Source organism: Natator depressus, chromosome 26, assembly GCF_965152275.1.
Source record: "Natator depressus isolate rNatDep1 chromosome 26, rNatDep2.hap1, whole genome shotgun sequence".
In the NCBI taxonomy this organism is placed as follows: Eukaryota; Metazoa; Chordata; order Testudines; family Cheloniidae; genus Natator; species Natator depressus.
The window spans coordinates 14,359,485-14,378,827 of NC_134259.1; the positions used below are offsets into that span (position 1 = coordinate 14,359,485).

The following is a 19,343-nucleotide window of genomic DNA, read 5'->3' on the forward strand; positions in this document are numbered from 1 at the left end:
GGAGGGACAGACATCTCAAGCCCAGAGGGGGCTGCGCTGTGAACACAGCCCTGCCCGCGGGGCCGGAGCCAAAGCCCGCTGAAGTCACCGCCAGGGCTTGCACTGGTGTCAGCTGGACTTTAAAGGAGCTGCCCAGAAAAGCCTCTGGTTCGGTAACTCCGTCCCACCGGTTGGTCATGCCGGGATAGGGGGGCGGGATAGCTCAGTGGTTTGAGCTGGGCCTGCTAAACCCAGGTGTGTGAGTTCAATCCTTGAGGGGGCCATTTAGGCATCTGGGGCAAAAATTGGGGATCGGTCCTGCTTTGAGCAGGGGGTTGGACGAGATACCTCCTGAGGTCCCTTCCCACCCTGATAGTCTATGAAGGAGCCTGGCACGGCACGTCTCCGCCCGGCAAAGCCACCAGGGTCCAGACTTCCCTCCCCCCCCTGCAGGGCACATACCCTGCCCGCAGGCCGGGGACGGCCCCACGACACCTCTCAGGGGAGGGTCTCTCTCTGGGGTGCCGCCTGTCCGTCCAGGGTGCTGGCGCGGGTACGCGTGAGCCGGCTCTCCGCTGCCCTGTGCCCGGCTCACGTGCCCAGAGGGCCACAGCGCCTCCCCGGTTACACCGGCGTCAAACCCTAGCGATGTGAACGGGTTACACCGGTGTCACTCCGGACTAAGAAAGGAGTCTGAGGGGAGAGCGGCGCGCGCGGGCCGGGCGGGCTGAGGGGACAGCGGCGCGCGCCGGCTGAGGGGAGAGCGGCGCGCGCGGGCCGGGCGGGCTGAGGGGACAGCGGCGCGCGCCGGCTGAGGGGAGAGCGGCGCGCGCGGGCCGGGCGGGCTGAGGGGACAGCGGCGCGCGGCAGAGCGGCCGCGCACCCCGGGCCAACTACAACTCCCAGGGGCCCGAGCTGCGCGGGGCGGGTCCAGCCCTTAACTGACTGCGCCCTTCTCCTATCGGCCGCGCCCACCGGCCACCCCTGCCCAATCGGCGGGGCGGGGCGGGGCGCCAGGCCGGCGAGGGGAGCGAGTTGCTGCCTTCTCAGCCCGGACACTCCGGAGTCTCGCATGGGGCGGGCGGCGGCGTGGGGGCCGGGCGGGCGCTGAGGCCTCGGCGCTGCGGGCGATGGGTAAGAAACAGCCCTGCCGGGTCTTGGCCGGGCAGCGTGTCCCCGCGCGGGGCGGGCCGGGGGGGGTAAGTTGAGGGGGAGAGTCGGGGGGGCCGGGCTGGGCGGGGGGGGGGGTAAGTTGCGGGGCCGGGTTGAGGTGGGGGGGCCGGGGGGGCCCGCGCCCCAGGAGCTGCGACCGGTTCGGGGTTGGGGCGGGAGCCGGCTTCCGACCCCGGTGACGGTAAAGCCCCGCGCCCCTGCCCGGCAGCCGGGGCTCGCCGGCCCTGTCCACACGGCCGGGCCGCAGTTGTCCTCGGCGGCAGGTTCTTCAGAAGAGGCGGGGCGGGGGCGGCGGCGGCGGGGGGGGGGGGAGTTTTTTTCTCCTTGTCTCAAAAGTTTCTGGCTGCCGGGGGCTTCCCAGTCACTTTTTATCTCGCAATACACTTTTCTTTCTAGTTGGTAAATTTCAGCGCCGCGTCGGGCTCTGGCATCCCACTTCCTGTTGTGGTTTGCGATCTGTAGCTGTTCTCAGCTAATTTGTTGTGACAGCTGTCAGCAAGAGCCTCCCTCCCTCTCTCTCGCTGGTTCCCAGAAGAATCTGCCTGTTTTTCCCCTTCCCCGCCGCGGCCCCCAAAGGGTTAAGCGGCGGCACGGTGCAGTGTGTACGCAGAATTCGGGTTCCATTGTACTCTGTCATTTCCCGAAAGCGGCTCGCTCTCCTCCTTTGAAGATGCTAACGGCCCCTCCTTCCGAGCCAAGAAATGGTTTGACCTTTTCAAGAACACTTTTTTTTTCTTTCTTTCTTTCTTTTTTTCACCCCCTACGGCCGCGGAGAGGAATGAAGCTGAGCTATTCCCATTTGCCCCCCTGCTCACCCGAGCACGCTCCCGCGCCTTGGTAGTGTGAACAAGATACATGTTCAGTAGTGGGGGGGGGGGGGGGGTGCCTGCGTGAGTGAGTGACTCTGGAAATTGCAGATTGCTGCTGTGAAATACAAACATCTCCTGTCATTGCTGGCAAAGGCAGAACCAAAAATCCAAAATGCCAGAGGACTCTGCTGTTCCAGATTAGATTGGAGTCGTCCTTCCTTGGGGGCTTCGTTAAATCGCACTCTCCCTTTCTCTATGCGCTGGAATATGTATGAGGTTGAGCACCCCCCCCCCCCGCTGCCCCTTTGGGTAGGGTTTGGATGAGCTCATGGGTCATTGGCATCTCTAATTTCTGTGATTCCCTGAAGTTTGGGAATGGATTTGCTGCACTTTCTTCCTTGCTGGCATTGGCACCCTACTGGTTTCTCTCTCACACTCTTGTTTGTACTGAATCCTTGATTTGTTAGCAAGGTTGGGGTGCTTTTGATTTAAGGTTTCTTTTGTAGCAGGGTAATCTCATGGCTGAAGCACAAGGGTCGGAGCCTGGAAAACTGGCTTCTATTCCTTGCTCTGCCATTGTGTGACCTTGGGTTAGTCCCGCCCGTCCCCATTCTGTGCCTCAGTTTCCCCACCTGTAAAATGATGGTTATGATATTGCCCCATCACATTTGATGCTGTGGTATCAACATTAATCCACTAATGATGGGAGGATAAAGAACTGGTTTAAAGCAGCATGTCCAGCTCTCCTCTCTGGACTGGTGAAAGGAGAGTGCTGGCAGAGGAAGGGACACCACCATAAACTGTGTGAGCCCCCAACTGTGCAGAAGGGCAGCCCCGAAACAGGCACTTTGCCATCCTAGTAAAACTGCCAAGCAGGGTCCTGCGCGCAGCTGCCTTGCAAATAAACAGGTGCTTTTCAGTGTTGCAACCCAGATAAGACACATCCCAACTGGCATGAAACAAAGAACAGTATAATATTGGATCCTCAGGATAGGAAATGAGGGTGGGGGGAAGGAACAACTGCTGGGATCTGCATAGGAAGAATGAAGCAGGAGCAGCAGGACTCTACAGAGCAGAGGGGCAGATTCCTACATGTGAGGAGAGCCAAGTTGTGCTCTCACTCCTCCATATGCAACCCCCCTCCCCCCCATGTCTCCAGTGTCAGCACAGGCAGGGGTCTTCCCTGTTTATATAAGGAGAGGAGGGCACAGCTTGTCAACAAGCTGTGATCCATCCAGTATAACTGTTAGGAGAACTCTCTAATTAATGGTGTTCGGCTTGCGTTGTAATTAACAAAAACACCTGCACTTGACTCCTTTGTTTATTGGGAGTTGTGCTCTTGCCTCAGTGAGGGGTTCAGGTGTCTTTGTCCCTTCCTCTCCCTGCCTGTTCTCTGTGCCATGTTGATGAGCCCAGGCAGTTGGGGGGAGGGGGGGAAGAATTGACTCGCCGCCTTCCTCCCTCCCCCATAGTAGCTTCTGCCATAAGCTGGGTAAAAGACTCAAGCTGTTCTCTGCTCTGTTTCCCAAAGTTGTCATCATGTCCAGTAATCCTCTCAGAAGCCGGGCTTGTTTTGGCTGCCGTGCGTGGTGATCTCATGCCCAGAGAACATTAAACCGGCCAGTTTTCTCTCCCCTTTGTACAGTATGTGAAAGCGTTTTATGAGCTCGCTGACCCTGTGGGGCTGAGAACGACACAGCAAACACGAACTGGAGTAGGCTGGGCGGTCGAGCCTTGGGAACAGATCAGCGCTTGTTGTTTGAAGGGCTCCAGAAGGAGAGGTGGATATTTCACTAGCGTCAGAAGGAGAGACTGATGTGGCCTGGTTCTGATCCACCGGCTCTGGTTCCGATCTGCCCTCCCCTCAGCTTGGAAACAGGGGTTGTTGGAGTAGTAGGTGACCTCAGCCCGGCAGATGTTGCTCGCTCAGGCTCTGGCACCAGCAAAAGTGCAGAGTAGGAGGGGTTTTTTGTTTGTTTGTTTCTCTTCCTTCCTTGTTGTGTAAACAGAATCTATATTAAGCAGTTATGCAACACGGAATGAATCCCACAAGTGAAGAAGGATGGGGCGGGGCCTCTGCCCTGAATTCACAGCAGATCATGTACCATTCCAAGCCCCTTATTTCCAGAAACGTTGTGTTGTGTGGGAGTCGCTCAGCAAGGTTGCTTGCTGGACCACAGTCAAAGACAAGCTATGTCCCAGGTTCTGACTGGGGGTGGCTCCATGCAGTCCCAACTATGGCAATCAGGGGCCCTCCTCAGGAGAGGCCTCAGGACTGGAATTTGGCACTGGAACCTTGCTCTGCCACTGTCCTGCTGTGTGATCTTAGCCAAGTCACATCTCTGCTCAGTGCCTCAGTTTCCCCTCTTTCAATTTAGATTGTAAACTCTTCAGGGCAGGTAGGTGTCTGTGTAGCACCCAGCACGGCGGGGCCCTGATCTCAGTGTGGCCTCTAGACGCTACAGTAATACACCTCTTACAGTGTCCTGGCTGTGCTTCCCTTGGCCTGGCCCTTGGGCAGGAGTTTCCTGCTGGTTCTCTAGTCGGGGGTGGGCGTACTTTTTTGTAATTGCTCAATTGTCAGTTACTTTCGGGCTGTATTGGCAGCAGCACAGACCCAAATACTTGCTTTAGGCCTAATGGGGACAGTGCAGGGCAGTCTGCCCAGCTCTACCCCCCTACTGACTTGGAGGGGTTGGGATTCTTCTATGAGCCAGGTGGGAACTGGTGAGGATTATTTAACTGCTGGGCGGTGGAGGGAGGTGGCCTCTACTCGGCTCTCACTATCTATGGGCTCTTGTTGAAGAGCTTGAGGGGTGAAGGATAGGACGTTTGACAGGGCAGAACTAGCAGGAGTGGTTAGGGGCTGCAGGAGACCTAAGGCAGGTCTCCATGTCTTGCGTTGTCTCAGGAAATGCCTGGGGAAGTGGAAGGGTCTCTCCACTTGCTCGCTGGGGGGGTTTCCCATCCCTCCTCAGCAACTGAAGGGAGAGTGAGCCACCTGCCAGAGGCAGTTAGCCGAGCGTCTGGCAGGAACGGATGTGGCTGAGGTGGGGAAGCGTTCACAGCTCTGCACTGGCTCCCACGGCTCCAGGAAGCCACCCTGAAAGCGAAAGCAGTGGCCAGACGGCCCACCATTAGGAGCTGTTGACAAACATGCATATCTCTGAACAGGAAGCAAGGCAGATACCTGCGTCACAGAGGTCTCTGTTCTTGGAAAGCCTGCTTGTCCTTGGGCCCAGTCCAGGGCAGTGGGTCCCTCTGGCATGTCTGAGGCTGAAGAGTGTCCCTCTCTGGAGTTCTGACTGGGTTCAGCTGCGGGCTGGCCCCCTGTGCAGAGCAGGGACCTCCCTCAGAAAGGGTGGCGTGTAGCAATGAACCATGGGTCTATGCATGAAATCCTGAGAGACCCAACTGTTCCCTGAGTTCAGGGCTGTGCAGATCTGGGCACCCGGGTCTCCATCCATTGGAGAGTCCTGGGAAGTCTGGACTGGGAAGTCTGGATCCAGATCCAGCTCTGCACCCTGCGTTTGAGGGGAGGGAAGGTTGGATCCTGGGTTACTGATGCTGGAAACTGGGGCCCTGCAGCATTTGAGGGACTGATCACATGTATTCCCTAGTACGTGTATCTACCTGTTTGGTGTCTCACTCTGCTGTGTGTGTGCGCAGAGTATGGAGAGAACCTCCCCTTGATTTGCATGGTTGTTTGGGCCTTTCGCTTCTCAATGGTTTCTCCATCTTCTTCCTTGGCCACAGCACTCAGCTTCAAAGGGAAGAGGAAGAAGAAGACATCCACAATGGAGGCTGCTGGGCCAGGGCCTGTGGAAGAGGCTGATGCTGTGAAGCCTGGACCCGAGGGGAGCCAGAGCACTGTGGACCCACTGGACCGGGTGGTGAGTGAGAAACAGCATGAAGTTCTCTCCTCGTCTCCCATTGGAGTTTCTTGAGTCACTCAGCCTTCTCCGTGAGATGAGAATGGGGAGCTTGAAACCTCTGAGGGAGGTGTGTAAAGGATGCTGTCATTTTGTTATTTGGGTACCTGTGTCCATAGCTGCACTGCTGTTCGACAGGCAGCAACTGACAGCAATGCTCCGGGAACAACAGCTGAAATTCCTGTGCAGCCTAGCGCAGGGGGAATCTCTCTTCTTCCCCTTGATGGCAAACAGTTGTTAAAGGCTGTTTCATCGCTGTTCCAGCATACCCCGATAGGTGTCTGTATGAAAAGACAGCCCTGGACTTTGGGTTGGTCTCACTCTTATTCTAGATGAAGGGAAAACAACAAATTGTAAAGTCAAGCCTCCAGGGAAGAGGGGGTTGTTTTATTTGTATTATCGTAGGTGCCCCAGTCCTGGCCTGGGACCTTGTTGAGCTGGGTGCTGTACAGCCCCAGAACAGAGAGAGGGTACCTGCACCAAAGTACATGATGAGAGCCGACCGGCAGAGGTAGAGCACAAGGAAGCAATGAGACAGTGTTGTCTACCTGGGCAGGGCAGACACAGGGTGGGTGAAGGGGCAGAACGCACCAGCAGAGTGAACCATGGGATGCAAGCAAATGGCAAGTTAGTGCCAGGATTTTTTTTCTTAAGATCAGCTAAAGGGAAAGAAAAGGGACAGGGATGAGGGGCAGATGTGGAGTGACACGGAGATGAAGGGACTATGGGGGAGACTGTGTGCATCGCCTTTATAACCTGCTGCCTCAGCTTGGCCTCAGTCGCCCGCTCCCCCTGAAGCCAGGCTCCTTGGATGCAGAGCCATTCCATAGAGTGGCTACGGAATTCTGCATGGGGCCTGTTTGCGTGGGCAGGGCTGACTTGCACCTGCATCAGTCCCTTATTTGCACCTGCAACATGCAGCAAAGGTGTGTCCCTTACCATAGAGAAGACCCAGAACTTGGTTTTTATAAATAGAAGGGGATGATTGATTGAGGCTGCTGGATGCAGATAAGACTCAGGGGTTCTCCTGAACTTCCAGACAAGTGCAACCTGTGCTGCTGAAGCAGTTGTGCAACAGACTACTGATGCTGCTGCACTCCTAGGTGTGCAAACCTGCCCGGTGCTCAGTTTGTGCACACAAATGGCTGGTGTGCACACACAGGTGTGCACCATCTGCAGCAGGGAGTCGGAAGCCAGGCTGCGACTGAGACACTGAGAGTGTTTTGGGGCAAGGCACATTACAGGCCTCTGGAATAATCGGTGCAGCTATGGAATTGAGACCATTTCCAGGAATGGTGACAACCAAAAGAGAAAGCAGATGCTCAGATTGTCCGTCTGCATCACGTGAAACTGAGAGGGGAGCCACAGGGCCAAGGAACTAGTGAGGGGGAAATGGGTGAAGGGCAGTCGGGAAAGTCATGTCCACCTTTGTCTCTCTCTGAGCATTGCTGCCCTTGCTGCATGGAGCATGTTGCATAGTTATGTATGCTGCTGGGTGCACATGGCCCCATGCTGCTCTGTGAAAGGCCTGCAGGAGCGCACCCAGCCCAGTGGAGGTCACTGCATGGAGCATGTGGGCCATAGGAAGCGTGTCCGTTCTCTCTTTTGGGGGAGATGCCCCTTTAGCTCACCAGAGGCCTGTGGCTTCTCCATTGTGGAAGGTTGTGAGTTCTGTTCCTCCTGTTGCTTGTAGGCATCTGCCTGCCTGCGGGGCCTGTTCCATGGCTCCTGGCCACAGAACCTTCCACAGGACTGTCGCGTGAGACTGATGTGTCCCTCCTCATCCACTTCCACTGTCAATTTAAAGTCCTCCTAGGTTGCAGCCATGGGGTGGGTGTGAGTCGCACAGCCTCCCTGGGTCGAGTGTTGGGTTACACTGGTTCTTGTCAATCCATTATCTCCCCAAGCACTATGGAAACTCACATATGATGCCTTGTGCCTTTGTGGGCACATTTAAGGGGCACCTGCCACTTCCATCGTGGTGGGGAGAGAGATGGGATGGATACAAAAGAGACCTCCCCCTTGGTGCTGAGAGTGAGGGGTGTAGACTGCGTGAGTCCTCAGCACTGGGTGGCTGGTGTGATTGCTAAAGATGGGACTAGAGACAAAGTGTCCCCAGCAGTCCCCTGCCGTGGGCCTAGCTGCTGTGACAGCCATGGCAGGACACACCATAACCCTGCTCCCATTAAATGGCACTGGATGTCTTAGGTGACCAATAATGGCAGACCATGCCTCTTGCTCTGTGGGCCACCAGTGTTGATCCAATCTAGGAAAAATTGTTCCTCACTGAGAGTTGTTCTGGTGAAAGGAGTTTGGTGAAGTGGTTCATTCACTCAGTCTGGTGTCCAACAGGCAGGTGGCCGCTTCACCGAAACCACTGCCACAGCCAACTTGAGTGGGTAGGCTTAGGAGAGCGGGCGAGGACCAGATGGTGTACAAAGCATGTCTCGTGCCCTAGAGGAGAGGCCTGGCCCATCAGGGGAGGCCTGAGTGGGTTGTGGTGGTGCTGAGTGGGTTTGAGAAACTTGCCCTGTGGCAGAGGCCTTGAATTGCCAGGACTCTCGCTCACGCACCAGTCTCTTCCCTGAATTCACTGAGGTTTAAAAAAGGAAAAGGAGGCCCAGAAATAGCTCAGCAGCTAAAATAACACCACTGTCACAAGCAGTTAAAAGAATAGAAAGAAGAAAAAGTGCTGGGAGCTGAGCAGCTGCTTTGCCCAAAAATAGCAACAAGTTTTATAACTCTGGAAAATGTAGAACAAACAAACGAGAAACATTTTTAGCCGAGAGAGAGAGAGGATGAGAGCGAGTATTTCTGCCCTTCTGTTTTCCTGGAAGCTGTTCCTCGTGTTCTCACACAGCTCCAGTGCTCTGACCAACTTGGCTGCCTTCCCAGCCGGGAGAATAATAAACTCTGGCTCTCACTCTTTAGTTGCACAAGTCTGTACTCTCTGGAGCTAATAAAATGCCTCCGACCGCAAAACGCCTCTCGATGGTATTTAGAGCAGTGGTACAATGCAGCATGGCATTCGGTGAAAACCCCACTGGTGGGAATAGAACCCAGGAGTCCTGACTCCCAGTTCACTGCTGCAAGTGTGTATCCAGCAGGCAGAGTCGTGCAGATGTGTTTGGGGGTGTCCAAGATTAGGTTGAAAAGAGGCAAGAAGATGCGAAGCTTCAGTAACTCTCTTATCATCCCTGCCATTCTGTAAGTTGCCTTGCATTGTTCCCCTCCTTGCTGAGGGACTCTGGGGGCAACTGGTCCTGGATCCTGGCCCTCCAGCCTGCACAGCTGTTCTGAAGCAAACATGAGCTAGGTCGTGGGAGCTGCTGCTGCTCCTCAGCTGTGCATATCTAGGAGGGTTAAGGAATTAATACAGTCCCCCCCACACACACACACAAATGCAGTCTTCTCTGGATTCAGGATGGCTTTAGCCGGCTCTGTGTGGCAAACGCATGTAAGTTGGGTGACCCAGTGGCAATGGCCTGGCAGTCAGGACTCCTGGTACAATTCCTGGCTCTGATAGGAAGCATGGTCCAGTGAGTAGAGTGCGGGCTGGGAGCTAGGACTCCCGGGTTCTATTCCTGGCTCTGCCATGGACTCTCTGTGTGAGCTGAGGCAGGTCCCCTCCCTCTCTGTCCTTTGGCTTCCCCACCTCAGTTGGTGATTGCCTGGCTGTGTTTCTCTGCAGGACTCGCCAGCGCTGAAGCCAGACAGCAGCTCCGAAGAGGAGCAGAAGAGGCTGGTGGAGGAGATGGGGGATGAGCAGGCATCGAGCAGGGAGAAGGAAGAGGAGCAGGCCTTCCTGGTCAATCTCTACAAGTTCATGAAGGACCGTCACACGCCCATCGAGAGAGTGCCTCATCTTGGCTTCAAGCAGAGTGCGTCCATTTACCTTGCACGCGTCCACTCATTTCTCCTGTCACAGCTTACTGCTCAGCTTCTCATAACTGTGTCTTGAGGTGGGGGGGAGAATTCCAGAAGCCTTTGCTGGTTCCCAGCGCAGGTGGCACTGCAGGAGTGGGTTTAGGAGTGACATGCCAGCCACCTCTTCAGGGCCGGCCTGTGAGAGGCTGACACATCCATGTAACAGCCAGCCATAGACTGGGGGCAGGAAGTGGGGCTACCCCAGGACAAGTGCCAGTGATTCCCCCTCCACGACTGGCAGGCCCAGGCCTGTTGGCTGAGTAACCTGCCAGCGCCATGAGCAACGAGCACCGCTCAGTGGTCCAAAGGAAGCAAACTGTTGCTGCTCATGAGATCCTTGTGCAGGTGGCTCACAACAATTCAAGGGTGGCTTTTTGAGTGACCAGAACTCCCCTTCCCAGGCCCTGCATGGATGGGGGTGTTATCTATGCTGCACCCTCTGGAGCAGGGTGTGGGGGGGTGCTAACGGCAGAGAGTGAAAGGAGAAAGCCATCGTGTGTGGTGAAGCTTACTGCTCTGATCTCTGTCAGTGCCTTGGCCATGCCGGCCAGGCGGGCAGCTTCCTTGCGACAGTGCCTCTGTGCTCACTGGGACCATAACAGTCTGCTAATCTTCCTTGTGGCAGTGCCCTGCCCAAGCCACCCAGTGTCCCAGCACTAACCTCTCCCCAAAAGGCAGCACAGCAGCTGGTCTCCAGGCATGACACGCTGCGGTGCTCCCTATACATCCTGTGTATGGAACCCTGCCCTGGCTGACGACCCTGCGTCGTGTTGCTAATGGCCCATCTTGTAGCTCCCATTAAAGTCAATGGGGCTGCTCTCACACAACCTCCAAGAGTCTGACTGACGGGGCTGCTGGTGACGAAGGGTGAGTAGTGCCGTGGGACAGGTGTCATGAAACATTTACCCAGTGACCTGTCCTCACTCCTTGCCCATTCCTTGTCTTTGTCTAGTTAACCTGTGGAAGATCTACAAAGCTGTGGAGAAGCTGGGAGCATATGAGCTGGTAAGAAGCGTGGAACTGAATTACTGGGGCAGGGACCCCGCTGCCATCACCCTTGTGCTGCCCTGTTGCAGGGTCATCTCTTTAGCAAAGTGGGACACAACTTCCTCTGGAGCCTAAATCTGTTGCTATGTGCAGCAGCTGGGAGCAGGACAGGGTTTAGAGGATCATGGCGGACTGTCCTAGCCTGTGGCCAAACTCCTGTTCAAACAGGTCTCAGCTGCAATGCTGCAGCGCTGGGGCAAGGCTTCTTGGCATGGAAGAGACCTCCCAGAGTCTCTCAGCTGAGGTGGAACTGCCATTGCTTCCAGCCAGAGTCATGCCCGGAGGGCTGAAGGTAGTCCCTGGTGCACAAAGCTGTGGTGGCCAATCCGTGCTGTTGATGCTGATCTCGGCCCCAGTGACCCCACTCGGAACGAAGAGAAGGGGCTCAGAAGCGGGTGTAGACTTTCCTTCGGGCTCTTCTGCAGCAGAACTGCAAAGATGGTATCGCTGGGGTGTCCCAGCTGATTCATGCCTCCCTGCAACAAGCAAATCCACTGCGTTAGAGGGGGAGGAGCAAGGTGAAGCTCATGGTTCAGGTCCTGGAGCAAAGGACAGCGCACACAGCTGCTGATTGGGACAGACAGTGCAGTGCAATAAGCAAAGCACAGTGCTGGACCTGGAGGGAGAGGGGTGGAGAACCTAGTCCCTGGGGACGTTGGCAGCCAGGGCAAGAGAGTTTGGGGGAAAGGGAAAGGTACCCTGCTCAGCCCCGTAGAGCAAGAGCGGTGCGCAGAGTCCTGGAGCTGGCCTTTTAAAGGCCCTGCCCTGCTGAGGCTGGTGGGCATGAGAGAGTTAACCAGGCACCTGGTGATTTATCTCTCTGAGCAGAGCAGCGCTGGCATCTCCTGCTGCCTCTTCCTGTCCCTGGTGGATTTAACGGGCAGAAGGGGGAGGGGACTTTGCTGCAGAATGAACATTTTCCTTCATGTTGGCACTTTGCTTGGCTCAGCTAATTTCCTCCCCGTCGCTCCATCTGTTCCTGCGAACGGCAGCAATGAGAGTTGCTGGCGCCAGCACCTGTGTGGAGCGCCATGGGGAGGGGAGGCTGCCTGGAGCCCGCAAGAGGGGCTCTCCAGCTCCAGACACCAGTGGGATGGAGCATGTGGTGTTTTCAGCAAGTTGACCAAAAGCCCTGCCACCTGCAGATGACCCACCCTGGGGTGAGGGGAATGGATCTAGTTAGCGCCCATCACTTAACTCTTTCCTGGCTCCCAGTGCAGCACGGTGCTGATTGCTGCTCAGGGGAAAGATGGCTTGGGGGGTCAAAGCAGGACAGCAGGAGGTCCCAGCATAAGCAAGTAGGGCCTGCACTGGCGCTGACAGGTTGTGCCTCTGTACACCAGTGCTGTGCTGGAACTGGAAAGCCTGGGTTCTGTTCTAGCTGTGCCGTTGTTGCTCTGTGGCTCTGTTTCCCCTGCTGTAAAACATGATGGTCACAGCCTTAGGCTGGATCCCAACAGGTGTCCCGTGATCTGTGTGCTGGTATCCTGTCCTCAGCCATGGCCCTGTCGTGAGGCTCCATGGAGGGCTGGATGTAGTCTCAGGCATTAGTGCAATGAGCATCCATCAGCAGGTCCAAGAGCCTAGGCCCAAGGATGCCAGCTCTAACATAGAACCTGCGGTCAGCTCCTTGGGTGCTCCCCAACCCTGAGCTTTGGAGGGGAGCTGCTGTCGCCACCCCAGCCCTGCCCAGGCACCCCAGATTCCTGTGCTGGCAGGGCCTCTCCCTGCTCTGCAGCAGGGCACATCGCTGGGGTAAGGCGGGCTGTGCAAGGTGCTCCTGGATGCTGTGGACACAGCGTCCCCAGTAGGTCTCATTCTCCCCTCCTTTTGCAGGTCACAGGAAGACGCCTCTGGAAGAACGTGTATGATGAGCTGGGGGGCAGCCCTGGAAGCACCAGCGCGGCCACCTGCACCCGGAGGCACTACGAGAGGTACGGCCCTCCTGCCCATGCCACAGCCCTGGAGGCACAAACAGGAAGAGCAGCCAGCCCTCCTGGAGTGCCTCACCTCAGCTAGCTGCCAGTGTCACCAGGAGCAGCCACGGACGGCTGCCCTTGAGGCCTCGGTTTGAGTGTCCGCCCTGCCAGCCAGGCTGTGAGGTCTGTCCCGGCGACCGGCACTGTCTGTGGTGCTGAGCCCACACTAGCGCAGCAGGGGGCTTGCTCCCTCTGCGGCACATGAGGTTTGAGCTGGTTACTGTGCCTCTCGTGCAGGCAGCAGAAACTCCTGCTCCTCAATCCAGTGGTCCCAGGTCTGACCCCTGCTGAGGTCACTCTTCCACTCCTGGGTCCCCAGATCAGTAGCTTCCAGTTAACATCACCCTACATCTGCTGCTTCCCGCCTTGTGCCCACCCTACGTGTAAACTGGGTACCCCGGCAAGTCCTGCCCCTTTGCTCTGTGCCTCAGTTTCCCCATCTGTAAAATGGGGTGTGGTACCACCCTTACTCTGCAGGTTGTGGCAGGAATGCACCCAAACATGTTTGAGGTATTTGCGGATCCTCCGATGGAAGGGACCAGAGAAGAGTGGGGTGGGGGGAGCAGCCCAATTGTTGGCGGACATACAGGTCCCTGAGGATGCTGGTTGCACCTGCTAGGGTGTAGTAGTGCTGGAATCTGGTGCTTCCTCCTAGGAACACGGGTACTGCTGCGTAGGCCTAGTGCCATTGCTGTGCTCTGCCCGAGCCCAGCCAAGTCCTCTGCAGTGGGTCATGGTTAGGGTGGGGAGGGCCTGCACGTCTCAGTGGAACTGGGCTCCTCTGGGCCACAGTCCCTGATTCATGCACTTGGCCTCTCTGTCCTGCAGGTTGGTCCTCCCGTACGTGCGACACCTGAAGGGCGAGGATGACAAGCCCCTGCCCCCTGCCAAGCCCCGGAAGCAGTACAAGGTCTCCAGGGAGCCCCGTGGGGAGCAGGGCGATGACACAGCTGAAAAGAGCAAGAGAGTCAAGAAGGAGAAAAGCGGAGACCAGGTGCAGGGCTGGGCCAACCCCTCCTCAGGGTCTCTCAACAGCAGCCTCCAGACCATTGCTCCTGACAGTGCTCATGCTGCAAGGAGAGATACTGGGGGCTGTGCTGGGGCAAGGGACTGGGCAGGGAGAAAAGCTTCTGAGAGAAGAGAACTGCAATGGGCTGTGGAGCAGCAGGGAGGAGGAGGAGGCTGTGACTGGACGCCTGGGGGAAGAGAACAAAGGAGTGGGCAAGTGTGGGAGCTGGAGTGTTGGCCCCCCATGGCTTTCAGGGGGGACTCCAACTGGTCGGTGGATCTGGACAGCTGTAGTTAGAAGTTCAGGTTAGAATGGGGAGCTCTTACTACAGCGGCTGAGGAGGAGTGGGAGCTGCTCACCCAGGTCAGGGGTTGGCCTGGGAGTGCCCCTCTTCATTCAGCAGATGAGTGGGGGCTGTGTCCTGTGCCCCCTCTGACCCTACCCTGGCTCTGCTCACAGGAGTGTGCTCAGCCCTTTCCCAGCGCTCATGGTCCCATCCCTTGGGTTGCAGGTTTTGCCTGAGAAGGTGAAGCCGGATACCTCTGCCACTCCAAAACGGGGCAGGGAGACTGTGACAGATGGCCCCGAGCAGAGCCGACCAGGAGACCGAGCTGAGGGGCTCCCCCTTTCGAACACCAAGGACTTGGCCAAGAGCCAGCCATCCATGAGCTGCCACAGCAACTGCAGGGCCCACGGCTGCTCGGAGGCCTACAAACGGCTCTTCTCCAGCTTTTACTTCAAAGGGAACCATGGCATCATGTCTCCCTTGGCCAAGAAGAAGCTGCTGGCTCAAGTGAGCAAGGCTGAATCCTTGCACTGTCATGAGAGACATCTGAGCCATTGCCCAGAAGGCAAGAAATCCAGGTCTGCAGGGCTCCCCTGCCCCAGCCCAGAGCTCGACTCCAACAGGCCATCAGTCATTCATCAGAGCAAAGAGGGAAGGAGCCCTGTGCCAGAGAGGGATGATGCCAATGACCCAGCCCAAGCGTGTCACCCTCCTAACAAAGGGGAGGGGGCACCGTGCCCAAAGGGATCTCTGAGCCCCAGAGGCAGCCAGATATTTCCGAGGACAGAGGACGGGAGTTCAGGGCGCCACCTCTCCCCTGCTCCTGCCATCTTCACTGGCCACTTCCATGCGTACAGAAGTGAGGTTCTGAAACCCGTGAGCTGCCACCCCCTGCGAGGCCCGATGGAGTATTTTCGGGGCTTCAAGGATTTCCCAGAGTCTCTCTCCATCTATCAGCAGCCAGGCAAGGACCTGCAGCCAGCCAACCTCACTCGGAAGAGGCAGGAGGGTACGGAGGGTTGTGTGGAGCAGCCAGAAGATCTGCGCAGCAAAGCGAGCCAGGCCCCGCCCTCCTGGAGCAGAGACAGCCAGGGACCCTCTGCTTTCTATAAAGGCAGCTCTGCCGGGAGCAGAGGCTCTCCCTTTGCCAGTGTGAAAGCCTGCTGGGTCCCACCCATGGCCAGCTTTGCCAAGGCCAGTCCCCCGCTGCCCAAGAATGGCGGGCTCGTCCAGCCCATCCCACAGAGCCAGGTGGGCAGCCCTGCCCTGGGCCCCGGGCCGAGGAGCAAGCGCAGTCTGGAGGAGGAGGGCTTTGTTCATGGGAAGAAGCTAAAGGCTGTCTCGCCTCTCATCAAGGGAGTGGAGCCAAAGGACAAACGCGGTGAGTCGCCGAGCCTCCAGCAGGGCCTGGCCAAGCCCCAGGCCGTGGTGCCAAGCCCCAGCTTCCCAGCACCACTCCCCTCTGCTGCAGGGCAGGATAGTTACAAAGGGACGATGCTGAGGTTCCCGGTGAACTTTGGCACCCCCGCGGACCATTTAAAGGGCCAGTCCTCTTCACTGATTCCTTCGCTCTCTGTCAGCCCATTTGTCATCCCTGCGTTTCCAGGCCACTTATTAGCTGCCTCCACTCAATCCTCAGACTTCTGCCGGCCGCTGGCTGCCAGCCTAGTGCACTACCCTACGTCTTACGACAGCTCGCTGCGCCAGAGGCTGTACCCTGTGTCGACGTGGCACAATCAGCCAACGTACGCCTCCCCTCACGGGACCACCTTTCACCGGAACAACAAGCTGTAGCCACTGGCATGGACCTTGTCACTTGTGGAGAGAGAGGTTTTCTACTGATGGGAGTGGGTCCCAGCCAGCCATGGCGCAGGACTAGGACACTCAGTAACATTGCAGCTGTGCTGCATCTCGCCTTTGGAGCTGCCCCAGTCCCGTGGCCTTGTATTGCAAAGCAATCAGAGAATATACGGACAGTGTGGACCACATCATTTTTACTCTTGATCTTTGAGCTTTATTTGTAACTGACATCGTACGCTGGGGACTTCAACACACACGTGTTGTGGGTTTTTAAAAAAAAAAAAAACGGGAGCAAAATAGGTTCTGGAGATTCCTCTTAATGCCAGAGGTGACCCCATCCATCTTGTAATCGCTCAGACAAGTAGGTTCCAAAGTGCAGCGCGAACGTGGATGTTGTCGGTCCATGATCCTTAATAGCAGGACTGAAAATAGGAGTGTAAAGACAGGGAGAAAAGAAAAATTCAAATGAACTAACCAGTACTGTTTCTAGGGTATCCCAGTATGCCAGCTGAGTTTTTGGGGTGCTCTATGAGCCATGTTACAGAGCACTAGCTCTTCTGATCTAAAACAGTGCGAGTTTATTTCAGTTGAGTCGCCTCAAGGACAGGAATCATGGGTTTAAATTTCCAGAGGCTTGGGGGAAGGGAGTTAAAACACCCATTGGTTTTGCAGAGCCCTGAAATGCTTTGAGACGTTCCCAAGCTACTCCCATCCCAACGTGACACTGTCTGTGGAAGCTCCTGTGGATCTCTCCAAAGACTGCGTTGGTCTGGTTGGAAGCATCTAGGTGGTCTACAATAAAACTGCCCAAGATGGTGCAAAATGGGTAGAGTGTTTGGGGTCTGTGTGATCTCTGGGACTGTGGCGGGAGGAGGAAGAGGCCCATCAGGAGTGGTCAATACTAAGCAAATAGTGTGTGCGGTGCGTATGCTTTGTGATGATTGCATTGTCACTTAAGGAAGCACATGTGATGGGGACCTGCTGACCCGGCACTATGTCCAGGGCTGGTGAGGAATAGCTCTCTTGGGAACAGGCTGGCACCACCTTGCAAGAAGGTGGTTGGATGCTGCTGCAGGAATGAGCAGCAAACGGTACTGCCTGTCCTCACATAGGGTGTAAGCACTGGTACAACTCCACTGACTTCAGCGGGGTTAATCACACTGATGGGACCAGGAGATGTGAATTCTGACTCCTGCTCCTGTCTGTTTCGATGCCAGACCTGTCCACTCACTTCAGTGGGAGCAAGTTCAAGGCCTTGAAAGGGTTAAAGATGCAGAATCTTAAAGTTGGCAGGAAACTAAGACTTTTTGCCACCTCAGCTGTGGGATCTTGGGAGTTGCTCAGCTTCTGCAAGTGGTGCTGCGTTCAAAACTACTGCTCCGACTGAAATGCCTCCTGCATGTTAGAAATGGGAATTTCTGCCTGCCCCTCTGGCCATCCTTCCCTTGTGTAGTGTTGGTGAAGGGCATATCTGGACTCTCCTTCTAACCCTTGGTTCAGCTTCCTTGAACAAACCCTCTTCTCTAATTCAGTGACACACACACCCCCCCGGAACTCTGGCTAGTGTCCTGTGCTGCCTAACTTCTGCCTTTGGGGATTTTGCAGCCCACAGAGCTCTCGGGAGTGCAGGGACAACTTCGGAGGTGAGAGTGTCCAAGAGTCTGAAGTGGTGTGACTGATACTTTCCGTTCCCTTTGTGTGTGTTGCACTAGTTCAAACAGCCGCTTGCCAACATGTAACTTACGCAGCTCATCTGCATCTGTCCCCACAAGGCTTCAGCTAGACCAGGATTTAAAGGTGCAGTATCAGATCGTGTCAGCTGGCTCGGACTAACCAGCACCTTTGAAAGCCTAATCAAGACCAGGCAAGTTGTACCTTCACATGACCTAGGTCTCAGCTCCCATCTAGCTAACAGCATCCCTTTAAATCCTAGGCTAGGCCAGGCCTGAGTCTAAGATGCTGTGGCTCGTGTGGCCGGAGACTAGAAAAGAGGAAGGAAGGAAGAAAAGCATCAACACAAACGTGGCAGAGAGAATCACCTGCCATTTTACTTCACCCTTCTCTCCGGTCCTTTGATGGGACAGTAGATATATGTACCAAGTTGTTGTGGGAGTACAAGTTAAACCAGACTTGGACCTTACCCCTGTGTTGGTCAGTAACACTAGTCACTGTTGTCAGAGGAGGATCAGGCCCAGGGATTCCAACTTCCATCCTCTCTCAACTGCAGCCATTGCTTTTTGTGCGTTTTGGTTTTTATTTAAAAAAAAAATCTGAATTCAGGCTCTGTTCCCCCCCCCCCCCCCCAACTAGAGCTGGGACTGAAGGGGCTAAGCTCAGGCTTACGGGCCGCTTCTCTCGCGCTGACCATGCCAGCACTGCCCGTTCCTGGGGTGGTAACAGAAGAGCGCAGCTTTTCACTGCAGGGTTCTCAAAGCAGGGAGGTCATTGTTGCATATTGTGATAGGAAACAGGGAATGGGACTGGCAATTTTGATGACTATTTTAGCAGCACAGTCTCTGTGGGATCTGAGCCTTCCAGATCAGGAGGAGGTAGAGATGGGAGTGTTAACAAATGCTGCTGTAGGTAAGGGATAGAGAAATTGTGTCCAGATGGACAGGTGACCTAGCCACGCATTCCCAAAAGAGACAAGCTCCATTTGTCTCTTACTCAGCCTTGTATTCAGCCTTCTCAGGCTCATGATTCTGCAGGATCGTGTTACCAGCAGACTGGCCTAAATCCCTAAAGATGAAAGGCATTCCCTCCCCTGGTTGGCCCCCAAGTGTCTCCTGTGAAGCATTCCTGCTGCAGGAATGCTGCCTGCATTGCCCCCTCCTTTATTTCTGCACAAATACCACGCTGCCTGAGGCACGGCGCAGTGCTTCTAGGACTCTGAATTTTGCCTTGCATGCATTCAAGGGGACATGTCTAAACTAGGTATGGGCCCAAATGTCCCTTGACCTTTGGGGAAGCTGGCTCTCGCTGCATAAGGGGGCATGGTCACTGTTTTATCCACTTTCTCACCCATTTAGAGCTATCTGCTAATTCCACTGAACAGGGGCCTTCACCTCATTGCAAATCAGCCTTCTCTCTGCAGGGAGAATAGACTGGGCAGCCTTTCAGTGGCATGCTTCCCACCCTGAGTCCAAGGAGCCCTGGTGGCCTCCACCCTAAGGGGCCCTGTGGTTATCCTAAACAAGTGCCTTATTCAGGTGAGCCCCATGTGTTTCAGAGAAAGCTGCTCCATTCTCATGTGCTTTCTCCTGGCCTTGGGTCTAATTCCTGCTCCATGGTGCTGCTTTCTCTGCTGGGTTTGACACACCTCTTCTGGAGCTGAAAAGAACACAAGTTGGAAAACAGACTAGTCTCAAGCCGATCCACTTCTCATGGCCAGACCCACATGCT

The 19,343-nt window shown here is 55.8% G+C and overlaps 1 protein-coding gene across 3 annotated transcripts; it reads left to right on the forward strand.

The window, feature by feature from the left end:
* The first annotated feature begins 1,017 nt into the window (after positions 1-1,017).
* Positions 1,018-18,152, forward strand: ARID5A (AT-rich interaction domain 5A). Of its 3 annotated transcripts, none has more exons than XM_074940307.1 (7): positions 1,018-1,113; positions 5,718-5,854; positions 9,585-9,774; positions 10,773-10,825; positions 12,704-12,801; positions 13,675-13,840; positions 14,367-18,152. In XM_074940307.1, exons 1-7 carry the CDS (start codon positions 1,110-1,112, stop codon positions 15,933-15,935), a joined length of 2,217 nt encoding a protein of 738 aa, XP_074796408.1. In that variant the 5' UTR covers positions 1,018-1,109; the 3' UTR covers positions 15,936-18,152. The 3 variants fall into 3 exon arrangements, with proteins under 3 accessions (XP_074796408.1, XP_074796409.1, XP_074796410.1); XM_074940308.1 differs by having other exon boundaries at positions 1,063-1,178; XM_074940309.1 differs by lacking the exon at positions 1,018-1,113 and having other exon boundaries at positions 5,840-5,963.
* Positions 18,153-19,343: the final 1,191 nt, after the last annotated feature.